General features: G+C 41.1%; 2 protein-coding genes across 3 annotated transcripts; one reads left to right on the forward strand and one right to left on the reverse strand.

Moving 5' to 3' along the window:
* The first annotated feature begins 176 nt into the window (after nucleotides 1-176).
* Nucleotides 177-3,400, forward strand: c3hxorf65 (chromosome 3 CXorf65 homolog). Its single transcript, XM_064325230.1, has 6 exons — nucleotides 177-201; nucleotides 676-789; nucleotides 2,181-2,303; nucleotides 2,473-2,541; nucleotides 2,729-2,992; nucleotides 3,387-3,400. The coding sequence occupies exons 1-6, from the start codon at nucleotides 177-179 to the stop codon at nucleotides 3,398-3,400; spliced, it is 609 nt and encodes a 202-aa protein (XP_064181300.1).
* A 534-nt stretch (nucleotides 3,401-3,934) lies between these two features.
* On the reverse strand, nucleotides 3,935-7,980 carry LOC135250212 (cytokine receptor common subunit gamma-like). Of its 2 annotated transcripts, none has more exons than XM_064326276.1 (6): nucleotides 7,671-7,980; nucleotides 6,951-7,041; nucleotides 5,763-5,932; nucleotides 5,137-5,285; nucleotides 4,573-4,744; nucleotides 3,935-4,263 (listed from the first exon to the last, which is right to left on the reverse strand). In XM_064326276.1, the coding sequence occupies exons 1-6, from the start codon at nucleotides 7,738-7,740 to the stop codon at nucleotides 4,187-4,189; spliced, it is 729 nt and encodes a 242-aa protein (XP_064182346.1). In that variant the 5' UTR covers nucleotides 7,741-7,980; the 3' UTR covers nucleotides 3,935-4,186. The 2 variants fall into 2 exon arrangements, with proteins under 2 accessions (XP_064182346.1, XP_064182345.1); XM_064326275.1 differs by having other exon boundaries at nucleotides 7,591-7,977.
* Nucleotides 7,981-18,967: the final 10,987 nt, after the last annotated feature.

Here is an 18,967-nt window from a genome sequence, read left to right on the forward strand (position 1 = left end):
GGCTGACTTTTCTTGCAGTGGCAGTGCTACACTCTCACATGACCTGCAGGTGTAAGGCATCAGAGAGCAGCCGGTCTGTCACACCAGCCGAGCAACACCAAGGGCTAACTAGACCTCCGGACCACAGCATCCCCAGCTAGCCTCTCTTAACGAGGACCCTGCTTCTTATTCTTGCCATGTTTGTCTACCTCAGGCACGGAGGTAAGAGGCGTGCTCTTCACTCCTTTATCAGCTCTTCTGTCTGTAATCTTTGGTCTTACTCTTACTCTTCCTCTCATTGCCACCAGCAGACCTTAACTGCCTTAGTTTAGTTTGCAACATGTCCATTTACATACAGCTGGCTTAAACCTCATTTGGTAATTGATGTTGAGATGGAGCTGTACTGTAAGTGCTTTGAATTTTAATAATGTATTCATTAAATAACCCTCATTATTTAATTGGTGTTCTGGCTGAATGCTTACTGCTGAGTCATCTGTCTGTTATCTGACCTAGACCTAAGGGTCATTATCATAAATTTGAGTAGGTGTTGGAAGTGCCAGAGGCTTTGCCCCCTGTTTATGGACACCCCTGGATACAAAATATCTGTGTTTTTCCTATTGGATGTGTGCGTGCTTGCGTTTGTGTGAGCGTGTTTTGTGAAATGTTAATACAATAACTAGCATTAATGTGACAAAGCATCATTTTATCATCTCTCCCTTTCAGACAATGAGCAGTTCCTTGTCAACACAAACTGCCCTGTCATCCTTCTGCTGGAGCACATCAAAGCCAAACTGGAGCTGTCCAAGACCGGTGAGAGAGCAGCAGCAGTGACTGGAAGGTGTTAGAACTCAAGGGTTGCCCTCAAACTAATTTCATATTAGTATCCTCATTTAACACAAAATGGTGAAGATTGGGATTGATGGTAGGCCAGCTAAAACTACAAGTGCTTCTGCTACTAATGATGATGATGACGACAATGATTATGGTGATGATTATTCTTACTCTTAAGAATATCATCATTCTCATTTTCATCATCATGCCACTCATCATGGGTGATGCACACCAGCCATTTTGTTCCAGAATGCTCATGACACACATCAGGAGACAGAAGGTAGGGATCTGTACACGACAGTGTTTTCTCCCATCGGGGTTGGGGGTCAATTCCATTTGATGGAAATTAATTACAGTTCAATTCATGAATTGAAAAAATTACATCCATAATGTTCTACAGGGATTGTACCAATTAATTAATAGAATTTCAGTTGGCTTCCCAAGCTGGCTTAATTGAAATGGAACTGCCCCTCGACCCCCCTCTGGTACAGGAGTTTTAACAGATCTGCAGTCTGCGCAGGACAGGTAGGGCTACAGGAGAGCGCTAACTGTCTGCTGACCTGCCGTCAAAGTCCAGCGTGACCCGGCTGGCGTCAGCCGAGGAAGGAGAGGTGCGCGGCCGCTGACAGGGGCGCTAAATATTTCATGCGGCTCGGGGTGTCCTCTTACCGCCGCGGAGTCCCGCAATACCGCCGGTCACATTAGCGGCGCTAATGAAGCGCTCATTACAAGCCTCGTCAACGCATATGCACTAATGAAGGCCACTTCCTGATGTGCGTGTGCATGTATGTGTGAATGGATACCGTGCAGGTGTGACTAATGATGATTGTCAGATCCACTTCCTCTGACTGTAGTCTTGGCCTGTAATCCTATCATCGCCCTTCTTATTGAGTAGCCTTAGCCATTAATTTGCCATTTCCATGCACAAGGTTCATGCGCGTGCAGCTTTGCACGTGGATATTGATTATTTCTGGATGTGGATATTGGTAGCATGTGTTGCATGTGTTAAAATGTGGATATTGATAGTGTGTGTATCTGTGGGGAATATTGGCCGTGTGTGTGTGTGAATGTTGATATTGATTGTGTGTGTGTGTGTGTGTGTGTGGGTATTGACTGTGCGCATCTGTGTGTGTGTGAATTTGAATGTGGGTACTTGTAGTGTGAGTGGATAATGTGTGGATATTGGTGTCGCATGTGCTTGTTCCAAGACAAGGCTTGATACAGTGTTAGATACTATCTAGTTTGTGGGTACTCAGAGCACTAATTTAGTCAGGAAAATGGTGAGCATTGTTGGGCTGAATGGCCTGTTCTCATCATTATGTTATGTTATGTTATGTTACATCATTATGTTATGTTACGTTATGTTTCAGATCTGGTGGATCTTTGCGATGAGGGCGGGGCTCTGAAGCTCCTCTTCCTGTCTCGACGGCTGGAGGACTGCGCCCGCCCGCAGCTGCCCCCCCGCTGCTCCTTCACCGTGTGCTCCGTCAACCGTGAGTGCGACTGCGCAGGTCTGCGCAGACCGGACTGCGCTGCGCTGCGCTCGCGCCAACGTGCTGGGGAGATCCCCCTCTGTGTGAACGTGTGTTAGCGTGTGAATCCCCTGTATCCAAATGAGCGTTCCTGGAAGGGTCTCAGGTGCTTGCTTTCCGGTTTCTTTAGGGAGAGCGATGGACGGTGCATATGTCTCTATCTCTCCTCTCCTGGCCAACCCTGACCCTGCGCTGCTGGGTAACGTTCAGTGTGTGTGTGTGTGTGTGTGTGTGTGTGCGCGCACGTCCGTGCATGCGTGTGTTTGTTTCACTGATGTTAAAAGTCTTTTTTATGTATGTGCATGCATGTGTGTGTGAGAGGTGTTTTTGTGCTTCAGTAATTATAGTGTGTGTGTGGTGTGTGTATGTGTGTGTGTGTGTATCAGAGACTCTGCAGACTCAGACAGACAGTCTGGAGAAGGCTCGACTGATTCAGCTCCGCTCCCAGGAAGTTGACCGGGTCCTGAAAACTGTTAAGGTGCAGTCGATGAATGTGCTTGTGTGTGTTTCTTCATGCATGTGTGTGTGTGTGTGTGTGTGTGTCTTCATGCATGTGTGTGTGTGTGTGTGTGTTTATGCATGTGTGTGTGTGTGTGTGTCTTCATGCATGTGTGTGTGTGTGTGTGTGTGTTTTCATGCATGTGTGTGTGTGTGTGTGTGTCTTCATGCAGTGTGTGTGTGTGTGTGTGTGTGTGTTTTCATGCATGTGTGTGTGTGTGTGTGTGTGTTTCATGCATGTGTATGTGTGTGTTGCATGTGTGTGTGTGTGTGTGTGTGTCTTCATGCATATGTGTGTGTGTGTGTGTGTGTTTTCAGCATGTGTGTGTGTGTGTGTGAGAGAGAGAGAGTGTAAGGCAGTATTTGTGTGTGTGTGTGGGTGTTTTCATGCGTGTGTTTGTGTGTGTTTTCATGCGTGTGTGTGTCTGTGTGTGTGTGTTTTCATCCGTGTCTACGTGTGTGTGTGTGTGTGTGTGTGAGAGAGAGAGAGAGAGTGTTGCTGTAAGCAGGCTCAGTGTGTGAGAGATTGTCCTCTCTCTGCTCCAGAGCAAGAGACGTGACCGAGCTGTGCGTCTGAATGCTGCTGAGGTAAAACCACTTCCTCAAACAGGGCGGAGGAATAGAAGAAACTGAGAGCCCACACACACACACACACAAACTCTCTCACACACACACACACACACACACAGATACAGACTGTGACCATAACAAAACTGTGCTCTTTCTAAACGGATGCATATTGTTCTTCAAATAGCAAAGTGGAAGTGACTGTTCCCATGTCTGAAAAATGTTAGCCAGGCCTGGGTAGATGATTTATTTGTAATTCTTTCACTCTTTAGATACTGGTAAAATTTGTGAACATTTTTGAATGTACAATGAGACATGTGACTCATTAAACCATGCAGTCACATGAAAGAATGTATTAATGTTGCTGAAGTCTATTTTAAAATGATAAACAGCCTGCAACTTTAATGGTGTCTAAAGATTTAAAGTGTTTCAGATGAAGTATTTGAACTAATTTTGATACTAACCACACATACAAACACACACACAAATCCAGGCAAAGAACATGTAAATAAAGAAACATACTTGCATTTCACTGATTAAATGCACCTAGTGATTTATTCACAGTGATATATTGACCTATACTATGGTTGTCAAACTCTTTTTTTTCCCCAAAAAACAATTTTTCCCCTTTGAACTTGGAAACAAGGTCCACAAACTTGTTTCTATTTGTTGTATCAATGACTTAATCGCTTGATTAATGAAACCAAGGACTAGCAGATACTGCGGCCTTCCGGGATTGGATGTTCCTCGGGCTGGCACTTGGCAGGGGGATGGAAGGGCTAGCCAATCAGTGCCAGAACCACAACTGCCAAAGTCAGCCAGTAAGCAGCAGGGCCAAGCCTCCTTGGGTGGAATCCTGCAATGAGACAGGGAGGCTGGATAACATGCAGTTCACTTTAACATCAAACAGTCTGTGCAAGTGGGCCCATGAGGATGACTCATGACCAGCAACAGACCCATCAAGAGATATATTTTATGGTACACTTGCTTTGGAGTTATACAAGCAGTGGTTGAGTCTCTTCTGAACCTGTGAGGCTGTTATGTTTGTTCTGGGCTGTACTTGTGCAGTAGATGTGTCTGTTCTGCACACCTGATGCTGTTATGCTTGTGTTCAGTCCTGTACCTGTGCGAGTTATATCTGTGCTGCATTTTCTTATGTCTTTACCTGCACTAATGGACCGAGGCTTCGAGCCCCAGACCGCAGGGGTGCTCCACTCACTCCAGTATTTGGACTGGCCACAATATTCTGGAACTCTTATCCTCACCTGGAACCTGTAGATGTCATCAGGTGAGAAAAAAGGTGGAATGAAGGAATATCCTTCAATTGGAAGAGTTTCCTAGAAAGACGGAGAAAGAAAAAAAGGGACAACCTATCAGTGGATATTTGAAATGAGGAAAGCTCTTTGTGAGATTTTTTTTTTCACATGAGGTGTTGTCTTAATTTACATCAAAAAGCAGAAATTCTTTTTGCTTCTCGTTTCCATGGTTTGCCTATGATGCAGATTTCCCAGCAGATAAGTACTGTCATATAAATATAGACGTATCTCGATCTGATGTCTCACAGCACATCAGATTTGACCAGGGCTTCTCAACCCTGAGAGCCTGCAGCTGCTTTACTCTATCGGTTTGTTGCTGGGCAACAGTGAACGACGAGTGGTCACTGTGGCCTGCCAGGACCTGGACTGAGGACCAATGGTGGAGACCGAAGCGGCCGACGCCCTGTTCTCACCTTCCAGCAGTTGCTGCCCTGCTTCCTGTAGCGCACCTGGCTCTCCACACAGGTGGAAGGACAACTGACACTCCAGTGAAGCCACAGCTCAGGGTTACTTTCACCCTCCCTCATCTCCAATCGCAGGTGGTGAGGGGGGTCCAGCTTCACTAGAGAGAGAGAGAGAGAGAGAGAGAGGAGAAAATGACTGCAGTGCTGTGGTGAAAAGGATCCACCATGCACCCGTGTCTACATGCATGTGCCATTGTGCTTGCTGTTCTTGTTGTCAGGCCTATAGGTTGACAATGCTGATTGATGTCTGCTGTTGGAAACAGTTCTAGTTTCCCCCTCGAGGACTAAAGTGTATCTGGGAAGGTGTGGGATTGGGACAGAGTCACTGCTCAACGCTGCTCGTGAAGGTGAACATCCTTCACAAGTATATGGACTTTCTCACTGATGCTTTCCAGTGACAATTCTGTCATGTTTATATTGGCATTGATCTGGTAAGATTCTCAAGATGATGAACTGTTTTCAATGTGTTTGTTATCTGTTTAATTTCCACCTGTTGAATAACTCAACGCTATGTATGTGTGTGTGCAATGAGTGGCCAAAAAATAATTAAACAATTGGGATGGTCTTGCTCTTACCCAGGTGTCTAAGATCAATGATCTGCTCCAGCTCCGAACTGCTCTTGTCCCAGGCCAGCCTGGTGTGAAATCTGTTGAACTTCAGCATAGGTGTGTAGGGCAGCCTGCAGCCCACAGTAAGTCCATTCTGCAGCAGGTAAGAGGGACATTCCGTGTAGGTGCTCCTTTCTCTAGGGTTCAAGAGAAAATAGAAATTTATTTTGTGATATTCATGCAATAAAATGCCACAGGGACTTTTGTTATCATTTTGAATTGAGGCATTGTTCAAGTGTAGGTTTTTATTTGTGAAGTGTGTAAGTGAATGCGTCACCACCTTAGCTATTAATTGATACTGCAGTTCACTGGATATGGATGGCTTGTACCGCCTGAAACATTCTGGATCGGGTTTATTTTGGATCATTCCCATAAACCAGGCATTTCAAACTCCAGTCTCGGGGGACCACAGTATCTGCTGGGTTGTAATGCATTTCAACACATACTTAGTTAACGGGCTGGAGTCCACTCACTTTGTTTTCCAGGCCTAGTTATTTGAGGCCTTAAATGGCAGCTCATTTGTAGGAAATCACAAAACTTTAAAAAAAGGTGGCCCTAAAGACTGGAGTTAGGGTGAGGTGAGGGCCATGTAGTCTGGTGGGTTTTTTTTGTTTTGGGGACCCACCGTGCGGGCTAGGTTTTCATTGTTCTGTAAGATCTTAAGCATCTAATTTAGAACAATTAACAGCTAATTACTATTCCAAGGTTGCAATTATGTTAGGGAAAAAAACCAGCATGCCCAGTGCGACCCTAGTATTGAGTTTGAAATGTTGAGCTGCAGATAAAATGTTTGAAAAACATTTTAACTGCAACATGCAACTCTGATAAATGGTATTAAATATATGACAAATAATTTATATCGTATTTACTGATGAACATGTTAGCAATAATAATAATAATAATAATAATAATAGTAAACATTACTAAGTGCTTCACAGAGGTAAAACAGTATGGAGGTCCCCAAGCCTGGTCCTGGAGAGTCACAGGGTCTGCTTTTGATTAATCAATGAAAAGCGTTGATTGTACAGTTAAATAATCTCACCTGGTTTCTTGAGCCTGAATTTCTTGCTGATTTTTGAGGTGAGAACAAAAACAAGCAGACCTGCGGTTCACTGGGATCAGCACTTGGGGACCCCTGGATATGAGAATGCTTACAGTCTGTGGAAGGTGTAGTTAACCTCTTGGATTCCTTGAGCAGTCCATGTGCAGTTGATGTACTCCAGGTTGATGATCAGACAGTTCACACCTGCACCGGTCAATATAGATAAAGATATCTGATGGTATATCATAAAACCATCACATGGCTGAATTGTTACCCTCACAGATTTTGTAGGCCTGTAGAAATGCATTACACATTAAGGCAGACTAGCAGATTGGAACAAAAATCTGAGTACACACCAACATTTCAGGAGTTAATCCCCTGTTTCTACAGAACACAGTTCAAATATCACTATACCTCTTTTCAAAAATCAAGTAAAAAAAGATACTTATTTATCTATTCGTATATGAAATAGACAGTTACTTGCCAATATACATTTCTGTCTGAACATTTTGATGTGAGTCCAAGCAACCACAGTTTATCAAAGATACTGTAGATTTCTAGCTTTAACCCCTATACTTTAACCACACTCCGGGCCAAATCGTGATATTATTAAACGAGAAAGAAACGTCTCCCCAATGAGCATTTTAAGCAGTAACACAGAAGTAACACAGTTTCAGTTCTCCAGGCTACATTATTGCTCTAAGCCTGTTAGACTTTGTCCAGACACAGTACCCACCGGACCTACGCACTTACTGGTACTGGAGATGCTGGCGTCTCCCTCATTCAGCGTTAGAGCCATCAACAGCAGGACTGCTGTCCCAGCCATCACTCACCCTTCTCCTTGCTCTGTCTCTCTGCGGATCCCTGACAGAATCCCGTGACTCTGTAGGCGTTGTGTGGCATCAGTTCTGCGTGGACAGGTCATAAATGGAAGTTCCTCAAAAAAAAAAACACAACAACAAAAAAAGAAGCACAGGAACAGGTTGTGTTTCACTGTGATTGACCCCTACTCCCTCTTCCTCCTCTCTCTCTCTCTCTCTCTCTCTCCTGAATGTAACCAGATGTTTTCTGTTAACTGGAGGAGTCTTTATTTCATTTTCACCTTATCCTCACAGTCTCTTGCCCTGATTCTGTGTTCATGCCCTTCCTTGTGCTCCCCCGCTCAAACGTACGTCCAAAACACAATACTCGCTATTCTTTTCCCATTTCTGCTTCCTTTAATTATTTGAGAAGTGAAAGTGATTATTTTATTTTTTAACTAATGGAGATGGAAAAAATGAAAATTTTCCATTTTTAAAAAAAGCTTTCACAAAAAAATTAATTTCTGGGCAAGAAAGTTAGAATGGTCCTGTTTTGTTCAAATTATTGGCGTTAACAATGTAGCTATACTCTTTCATACCACAAGAGGGCGTTAAGAGATCACTTCAAACGTACTGTATGTGTTCCCATGAAGACCATATCAACTTCCAAGAGCTTGAGTCCAATTTCGGATTTGTGTTAAGTCCAATCACAGTCATACGGTGTATATATCTGTTCCCTCTGTTTGATTTAAAGTCGATGTTTGCCAGATAAATCCTACGAATTATTTTGTTAATTCTTTGAAGCAATGCCCAGGCCATATAACAAGCTTAGAAGTTGCACAGATGAGACTCTTAGGTTGGTCATGTATTTATCTTAAAAAACACACCAAGAACACATTAAATTTGTGACATTTTATGTTTTGTTGTCAAACGAAAATTGTACACAATCTGTAAAGTAAGTATCTGACTTCCAACCTACGGTAAGAATTGTATGTTTTAAAAAGCTGACCACTTTACATTATCTTAAACCTTAAAATGTAGCGATTCAAAAGGTTATGGCTTTTGCGATGTCTTATATTAAAGGCTATATTGAGCTTGGTGCAACCCCTTGTTATCATATTGTTAAACATTATTGATAGCCGTTTTGGTTTGCAATTCTTTTTTCTTGTCTGCCTCTGTAAGGGAGAGAATTTTGAGATGGCCCCTTGACAGTGACGCCATGTATGATGTCACCTCAGGCTGCTGTGATTGGTGGGTATGAATACCTGTTTGTTACCAAGCTTTACACAGCTGTGAAAAATTAGATGAAAAGGTGACAGTGAAGGGGTGCATATATTTAGAAAGGAGTAGGCAATGTGCAAATGCATCTTCCTGTTTTTCAGTAGATTTTCTATGTTGTTTTCAAACTCATTAATTTTTTTTCCACGAACAGCCTGTTGATGCAAGTATGAATTCTTGTGCTTGTCTCATTTGACAGCAGGTTTATAGGACACAGATGGGCTTCTTTATATATCCCAGTTTCTCCAATATTCCTTGTCAGATTGTTCCACTGATTATATTGTATATACTTATGTAAACAATGTTTTGAGGAGAGGGAACACACACCATTATGTGAATGAAATTTTAACTGGTTTGAATCTTGAAGCAAAAAAGTCCACCAATGACCAATCAAACTCATATGCAGTCTGCTTCTGTTTTCAAATGTATATTATTTTTTGTTTGAACACAAACAATGTAATGCTCAAATAGGGAGACGTATTTAGCAATATGCAATATGTACAGACTCTGCATCTTGCATAATTTGTAAATGCCGCTTAAACACATTTTTATGAGGCCTGTTAAGATGCTAAGAGGCCCATAAGAAAATAATAATGACTAGAACAGACCATTCAGCCAATCCTGACTCATCAATTTCCTACGGTGTAGAGGACGTCCATCACCGTGTCAGATATGGACTTGAACACACCCTAAGTCTCTGTCATGACTACATGACCTGGCAAGCTTCTTTGGGCATTGACAACTCCTTGTGTAAAGACAGTACTTCCTGTCTTCAGTAAGGCATTTGCCTTTAATTCTCTGCCACCTATCCCTCATTCTTCTGCTGACAGGACAAAACCACTATGACCTCTGTCTTTGTCTCTTTTAATTTTCACTGACATTTTTTGTCACCTACAGTCCTACAGCAGACCTACTTCAATTAGCAGAGCATGCTATGGAAAACAACGCACTATTGCAGGCATGCAGTTGGTACGTGGGTAGCTACAGTTAAACAGGAAGGAGTGGGTGCAATGCCAGCATGGCTGTGGTTTGCCTCTACCTTATTACGTGCTCAGAATGCCATCACTCAGCAGAGCATAGGTCTATAATGTAACAAACAATTTTGTCACCCTTTTAGAGAGTACAGTAATCTCAGAGTCACGTCTGAGCCTCTTCTCAGTATGATGCAAACAACAGGCAATGTCACTGCTAATGAAACACTGGGAAAGAATTTGGTTGCGGGTATAAGAGCACGTCAGCTTCAGCAGTAACAGGCCTGGTTCTCTTGCATCATGACCTGTTACCAGCAGTCATGGACCTGTCTGCGGTCAATGTGTGTGGACAGGCTTGTGTCCCCTCCAGGGCAGAAACGCGTATCATATCGCTGGGTTCAAGTCCAGGCCGTGTCTCAGCAGGGCGTCAGTTTGAAAGAGATGACGAATGCTCCACTGGGAATCAGTCCACCTTTATTCTTGCAATGTACTCTTTACAAGCAGGTGGCCAGACAACGGCCATTTCTGAGAGGGAATCAAAAACAACAATTCAGCCAATTTGAGGAGAAGCTGAAAAAAAGATATTCCCTGACTCCACAAAAGGCAATGAAATTGAACTGCAAAATGTGGGACAGTGGGAACAGAACGCATACATGTAGCAGACAGGAGATGTTGCCTGCTGCTGGTTTACCCTAGACCAGGACCCATCTGCACCACACACCGTCTGAAGGGTGAGGCATTTAGATTGATCAGGCCTGGCCTGAGCCAGTTAGCTTAGCCACTGCCCTCCCCCCTTCTGCCACCATCACTGTGATACCCTGTCTGCCGTTTGCCCCAAAGACTTGCAGAAAACTAGAAAAATATCTCAGTAAAAACAAATTTATTTGGAGAAAATAGGCGGACAATTTTAATGGTAACAGAGAAGCTCAGGTCCTGTGATGACTAAATCCAGATGAAGGTAATGAATAAGCAGTCCTTTCAGGGGTCTGATGGGAGTCCTGAGTAGAGTACAGAGTCCCTGAGGCTCTTTATACCTGCCAGGGATAGAAAAAAGTAAAAACAAGTCATGACATCACCTTACTGGTGGAAAACTGAGGGAGATTGGAAGTCTTCAGCAGTCATTTGTGAGTTTGTCACCAAGTGTAAGCTAAAATGTCAGATCACATGAATGATTGGGCTGATTAAATAATTAAGGGCAGAAGTTGGCATTCAATCCAGAAGTAGATAAGGCCTTCCAGCAACAGGGTTCAGATAGCCTGTGCACAGATTGGCCAAAATGAGTTATCAATAAAGCAAATCATTTGTTAACAAATGTGTCCAGGGTCTCTGGCTAACTTTACTCACTGCACGCTCCTATACCAACCTCTTCCCAGAATTCAATGACTCTTCCTGAGTTTTTAACAAGCCTTTTCTATAGAAAGAACCAGGAAGCATCAGGCTAGAATCCCAGAACCTTGGTGGCTAAGTCTGAGATTTGGAAACTTGTCAGTTTTCTGATCTTGCCTGATGTACGAATGCACTCACATGAAATTACATCAGCAAATCTGCCTCTGCAAAGACCTAGTGTGAAGTCAAGAGGCAATGGGAGCTTTTTGAATGCATCTTATGATGAAATCCCATGACCTTCCAAGTTAAGACTACTAAATACCAGGACTGAACACATATTTGAAATGTGTTCATTCCTTGGTTTCTGGTAAAATTAAATAACACACCAGCTGATTCTTGAGATTACCAGAATTTTGAATGACACATGTTAACTAACCAAACCCTGCATCAATAAAAAAAGAGTTTTGTTCTGAATATTTGTGAATACAGATTTGAATTTTTAAATTGCCAAAAATTTGCAGGACTTTTATTGGTCTCTATGCTTATGAAGGTTTGAACATCTAGGCCTTATCCAACGTTTCTGCATCCCAGTAAAATATTACATGTACTGAATGTTTTCTGAAAACAATAATTTTACAGACGTGGTTTACTCTTACATTGCCGTACAATGGTAGATTCTATGTCGAAAACAATGTATGATTGGGAAGATTTAGTATATTTTAAGAGAATACTTAAGTGGTTACAATGTGAGTTTCGTAAGATTAGTCAATGCTGGGAATTACATGGACAACAAACCCTTGTGCGGAAGCAGCTGCAGAGCGCTGTGGGGCTTTTTTTGCTGGACATTGTCTCAGACAAGAACTGCAAATTAAGGAAGTAGGAGAGTCCCCCTTCACGGCCTTTCAGGTTTACCTCAACTTCTAGAATGTTTTCAGGAAATACTGCGATGAAAAATAATTTGGCATTCTTAAAAAAAAAATTAAAAAAATTTAAAAAATCTTAATTCAAATTCAAATACAGGCATAGATTTCAAAAGGCATAAAAAGGAAGTGGTGCGAGTGACTTCACAGCCTTTAAGTCAGAGTGACTCAGAATATCCAGTAACAGTGAATTTTAATTTGCCATCACATCGAAAGCCAAAATAATTCTGTTCTGTCCGGTGATTATAAAAAGCATTTGGGGTCACCTCATATGCTAAATTGAAAGGTAGCCCTCACATTTATTCATACAGTGGTCTTGCTCACTTGCACAAGCACTGGAAATGGTGGCAGAAGAGCAATAATAGAGTATGCCAACTGCATCTAATGTTGTGTGATCATTAATGAAATTAGTGTGTTTGTCATACAAAACAAAAGAGGCTACATTCACAAACTGTCTGTAGAGTGGGGAGTCTGGATCTAGAATTAGATATCCCCTGTCCATATCCAAATCTTATCAATTACCAGCTAAAAGCCCAAACAGATCCTAGATAAGTTTAATGGCAATGTATATTGTCTCCAGTCTGTGTAGCTTACCAGCCACCACTGGTGCTACACAGAATAAAGAGTGAATAGCCTCTCAGTTGTCTCAGTAACATAACTTGCCCCTTGCTAATTAAGATTTCAAATAAAATTTAGCATCTAATGATTTTTACTGGAATACAAAATGGTCATATTGTATATTTGACCATTTCTATGTCTGTTTATTTATTTTTTTAATTTAAATTAAACTTAAATTCAAAGCAAATCAGTAAATGAATGATTTTGGTGGTTGGGGTTCAGGATTCTCTGCTGTTGCAGACTCTAATAGTAGTAACAGTACAACACTAAACAGCACTGCAATAAGTAAACCCTGGACTGTCCTTATGAATGACATATCATCTGTTACTAATCCCCTTTTTTCCACTCCCAAATGATGAACTTCATGTACTTGTTTGTACAGTTTCTGTATAGCACTGAATTAGCTGGTTTCAGATTCTTATAAAGCTCCCTCTGTTCTCGAGTGGGGGAGGATCACATGAGGGTTGTATGGTTGTTTGTTATTTGTACTTAAAGAATCTTGAGGAGTTTCCAAATGCATTTCTGCGGCCTCACTCTAAGTTCTGTTTGACTCATTTTCTCATTTAAAAGGTGACACCATTCAAGTGAAACTAGGCAATATGTTCTTCAGTCTTCGTATTTGTTTAGACCATGGATGATTTCACTTTCCCAACAGCGCATTTATTCAGTTTCATGCCAGATCCTTGTCTGGGACTTACCTCTGGCTTTATGCATTATGATGAAAAATCTTTTGATAAAAATTTGCAGATAAAGCCATGGTGATAAACAAAAATTAAAATATTTTACAGAATATGTTATAAATGTGAAAAATGTGGGAAATAAATAATGATTATTTCTGCTCCTGAGTTGTGCAGTGGGCCTAATAGTCTAGACATTGCAGGTTTTGGCCAGATTTTATTTCACATGTCAAAAGATTTATTTATTTGAATGTAAAATCAATGTAAGCAGTACTCGGGGGAAAAAACACTTGAGAAAAGGTTATATTCATTTTCGTTGCTGTCATCATTATCACCATTATCAAAATCATGATGACACAGCATTTCCTAAAACTAAAAAAAGGTTTTATTGGGCCAGCTGACTAACACACAGTTTATTCTCCCAGTAAACCTGCAATGACTGTACAAGTGCTCAGCTTCCTCAGAATGCTCTATTTTCTCTGCTGTGTCCATATCAACTTCCTCATCGGTGTGCATCACTCTCACAACTTCCTGTAAAACTCTGATTAAGGCCTGCTTCTGAGTTAGTGCTGTGTGTTCCAGATGAGGGAGGAATCAAGTAAACGGAAATCTACTTTCAAAAGTCATTTGATAGTTTTTCAGCTGCTTGCTCATTCTAAGGCCAAGAAAAGGGTTCAGAAGATTGGAAAAGTTCCCCAATAGAAATCCCTTATTGGTATTTCAACCTGAGCAGAGTCCAAGCCTCTTAAACAGCAAAAATGGCAGGAAGTAGTTCTCCAACAAAACTTCAGTTGCCTTGCTTTGTCCTGTTTTTTTTTTTTGTTGTTTTTTTTTCCAGATCTGGCACAGGCTTCAGTGCCTTCCAGAGAAAATAATTACTGTTTACATAAAGAACTGGAGTTATATTACATCCTTCTGAACAGCATGACAGAGAACAGCTGTACATTTAGAAGCACTACATACATTTGCTATATTGTCAGAACAGAAGTCCAAGTCTAAAGTCTCAAAACAATTCTCTCTCTCTCTTACACACACGATATAACTCTCACAAATAAGGTTGTTCTTTTGTGCGGTTGTGTAGCAGGAGATATACCTGTATGATTCTGAATATGCCTATGACCACCATTCGTTTGAGAAGACTGGGATGCGTGTATCGTGCACAATAGTGGTCAATACATCGGTCCGCAAGACTTAATCTGTGTTTAAATTCCGGTTATGAGAACAGTGCATCTGAAATAAATGGTTCCCCGTGCGCCCATTGGTCAAGACAACTGAAGCAATCTTTTTTATTCCGCTGCTGTTACTAGGCGGAATTTCATTGAAAGTTACCGGCGCACAGCAGGCTGCCTCGCTTTCGAGTTTGCCACCTGATAGTCTTTGTCAGATTATGCTTTAGTTTGCTGTTTGTCGATTCTGAGTAATGCAGACTTCAAGTCCGTTTGAGCAAGCTAGCCACGGCCCTCTCGCCCATTGATTTCTTTGCTAAAATAGCGAGCCAAACGTGTAGCTAATTCCATTATCAGACTGAGTAGTTAACAGATTTTGAATTTACCGCTAGCTAACGCTACAAACAAGAAACGGTAAACATATGATTTCATTTTTGGGTAAGAGATGGTTCGGTTCGGAATGGTGGTTTTGGACTTGGCATCTGTTGATATTGAATTTTTATTAATTATAGCTAACGTTAGCTGTACTGCTATGCACAACTTGTTTGTTACAACTGAGTTGCATAGTTTTGAGCTTGTTCGCAGACTTAACTTCCCTGGACCGTAATGTTTGCATTAATTATCTCTTTTTTTAAATCATACCATAACGGGCTACTGGTTTGCAGATTGTGGTCCACCCATTTTCTCCCATTGTACATATTTTTGTTCTTATTGTATAATCTATTTATTAAGTATCGTAAAATCACTGCTACGTGAATATGTTAAACGATTAAAGTAATTGACCCAAATTGTGTCAGTGAACAGCAGGCCAAGCATTGGGGAGGAGGGTTACTTTCAACCCAGCGGGATAACAGCTTCTGTTTTTTTGCGATGACATAGTTGTGAAAATCTTTGGCTATTTTTATTTCAGGCCTACTAACAAACCATACGCATTTGAACACACTGAGATAGAGGATACCTTGTGAAGTTATATATTCTTCCAATGTTGCTTGCATACAACATTGGTCTGTCTAGACCATTCTTTTTCCCGTCACCGTCTTCCCCCTCCCCAGTTCTGATGGTGCTTTGCCTGGACGGGGTAACTAGACACCACAGAAAGGGAATTTGTGTGTACTTTTCTGACTAGCAACCATAATAAAAAAATATACTTATGCTCAAATTACAAAGGAAACCACACACAGCGTTTCCCGTTAGAAACATTGTGCACACGTATTGATCTTGGTCAATGCAGAACTCATTTAATTGTTCTGTGAGGACACTATCAGCTATTTGTTTTCTGTTTGTTTTTACATATTTTAGTGATTTTCCTGAGAAAAAAACTGATAATCCCTCTCCATCTGGCACCTCCATTAATTTGATGGAGAGGACAAGAAAAGTAATTTACATTGGCAAAAGGAAGAGATTGTGTGCATATGTGGTCTCTCTCTCTCTCTCTCTCTCTCTTGCTCGCTCGCTCTCTCTCGCTCTCTCTCCTCACACAAAGGTAACAGTGGGGGCTTGAAGGAGTGAGTAGGCTATACTTCTTTCCAAGGAGTCTCTTTCTGTGATGCCTCCTTTCAAAACCATACCATAAGATACATGCATCCATATAAACAAGCAGACAGGAGTAGTTAACTATTCAGTCTCTTGTTAAATACCACAGAGAAACCCAAAGGTTGCTCATAAAAATGTAAATTACTTTTTGTTTTCCAACTGGTAACTTAAAAGTAATTTCTCCTTCCTCTATCATGCCTGGCTCCTTACCGTCCATAAAAATATGTTTCTTGTGTCACGGCATTGTGTGAGCAGAGAGAACGAAAACAACTTAATTGAAGAGGGCAAAACTGATTAAGGCACAGATTGCGACTGGCTACAGAACAAGGACGCTATTCACTCCTGGCGAGTGTTGACTGAATAAGTCAATGCAGAACGTAACGTGGGTCAGAAGGTCATAGTTAAAATGCTTCTTTCTGGATGGGAGTAGCAATGGCTGATTGTCACATGCTGGAGAGGGCCTGCAATGACATTTTGAAATTTCCAGAGAGTAGCAACGTGGACCCACCAATTTACAAACAGAGCCATTAATAGTTGTGGCTCACTTGGCAGTAGCAACAGCTATGCTGAGCTTCAGCCTTCCTTCTTGTGCTCAAGGCCCACTAGTGGCTTGGACTTTCATTCTTAACATTTTCTCTTGCTTTTGCAAAGTATGAACAATTGGATTGGTTGTTTTTAAATACCGATATTATTCTGCATGTATTTACCAATAACTTATCTATTGCAGTTTATGTTAATGCTGTACAAGTTGTTCTCCTAAATATGTACTTTCAAGGTTTTAAAAAAAACATCTTCAGGAAAAAGTTTACAAGCTGAGGTTTAGGAATTGCATCAAGGGTTTGATCTGAAAATAAATGATCTCTCAGCTTCCAGATTTTGTTTTCAGTTGTTTGTTTTCAAAAAGTTTCCAACCCTTTCTGATGTTTAAATAAATAAATAAATAAATATATATATATATATATATATATATATATATATATATATACAGTGTTGCACAGTTATTGTGTAACAATTGGTCACAGTAGAACACTGTACAACTATCACTCTTTTATGTGGAATTTCAGTCCTAATGATACATTGTTGCCACTGGAAAATCGTTTCTCTCCACTATAAGAAGAATGCCTTGGAGCCACTCACTATTTTGTACTCAACGCTTATCCCAAACAGAAACTTTGCAATAGCAATTCTATTTTATAATCCTCTGCATGCTGTGAATAGCTGCTCTGTCCAATGCATTGTGGTTTAAATTATTAAAACATCCACCTCACATCGATGTATAGCAATTTTTGAGTTTTTGTATGACTTGGTCACCTATTATTTTGGCCTACACTTATTCCGTACAATGTTTCAAGAGTCCTTGTAGGGTTAAAGCAGCGTATATTCTCCTTGAGCTGTAGAATTAGGATTGAAATGTTGCAGAACCTTTTGTTAAACAATTGGTTGTGAGTGGTTTCACAGTGGTCAGTTTGAACCTGTTTCAAGTGGCTTTAGTGGGAAAAGCAGTAGATGGTTGTAGCTTTCAGCAGCCAGGTTTCCCACAAGAACCCAAAGGCAGTGAACTCCTAATGTAATAAATATAGAGGAATAAAGCTTTCCATGTTCATTGTATTCTCAGCCGACCATGGCTGTGCTTCTCTGGGGTTTTCAAACACACTACCCATTTGGAAATCCTTGGAAACAACTGATCATTTTTGAGCCTATTTTATTATTTTTTTTGTGTGCCAGTGTTTCATTACATGATGAAATGAGCTACAGGCTCTTTACATTTCTGAATGTCAGAAATTGTACATGTAACGAGATTTACACATTGGTTTGGTGAGTTTTGCTTTGTCCGTGTCTGTGTAGGAGTACCTGCTAATGAAGAACCTTTGGAAATGAGTAAGCGGTCAAAGGAGAATCACAGTGTGGACGATTCACTTGTTAGTTTCTCTGTGAAAAAAAAACCCCAAAACATTTTATTTGTCCCCTACGGATAGAGAACAATGTTGTGCAACTGCTTTTTGCCACTATTAGACAAACACAATTTTCAGGATTTAAACAATCAAAATCAACAGTATGGAATGAATTCAACTGTTGAATAATCACATCAGCTTTTAAGACCCTGTTGTCATGAACAACTGTGTATTACTGAACACATATTTACACTGCAGATGGACAAACAAACAAATTACCATGGCCGCTAATGACAGTACATAACACAACAGTGCTAGGCTAGACATCGCACGCTTTTGTTTTTTAAAACAACCGTTCAGTCACACTGTGTGCTGTGTACATTAACGATACATGCACTATATCAAACTAGTAATGCACGGACTGCCCACCACCTACACTGCTTCTTCACGCTGCTAATAACGTATCGTCAATATAATTGTCTCAACTATAGCCCATGTCAAGCTTCATGTTTCATGTACCGATGAGCAATGCGACAATATGGATCACTAGGCCGAACAATGTAAGGTTGGCATTCCTGGACATTAAGTTTTATGTCTTGATTTGTTTCTCTTTGCAACTGTAATGTCATCCACTTCCCTGTTGATAATTGAAAACATCAGGCATGGCAATTACACAGACTAGAATGCAATGGGCACGGCTAGAGTTAACTTAACAACTCCTTTCAACCTCCACCCTGCCCCCATCCCCAACCTCGAATCCAAGTCAGGCTCTGACCACACACAGTAGGCTCAGAAAACAAGCTGCACCGCATAGATGGGTGCTATGCAAATATCCTGCCGTCACAAACAGCTGCTTTGCAAGGGAAAATTCACATTACTTCACACTCTGCCATCTCTCACCAGGTACACAATTTGTCATGGTTCTACAAGCGAAACATAGTTTATCAAT

This window comes from Anguilla rostrata, chromosome 3 (genome assembly GCF_018555375.3).
Source record: "Anguilla rostrata isolate EN2019 chromosome 3, ASM1855537v3, whole genome shotgun sequence".
NCBI lineage: Eukaryota > Metazoa > Chordata > Actinopteri > Anguilliformes > Anguillidae > Anguilla > Anguilla rostrata.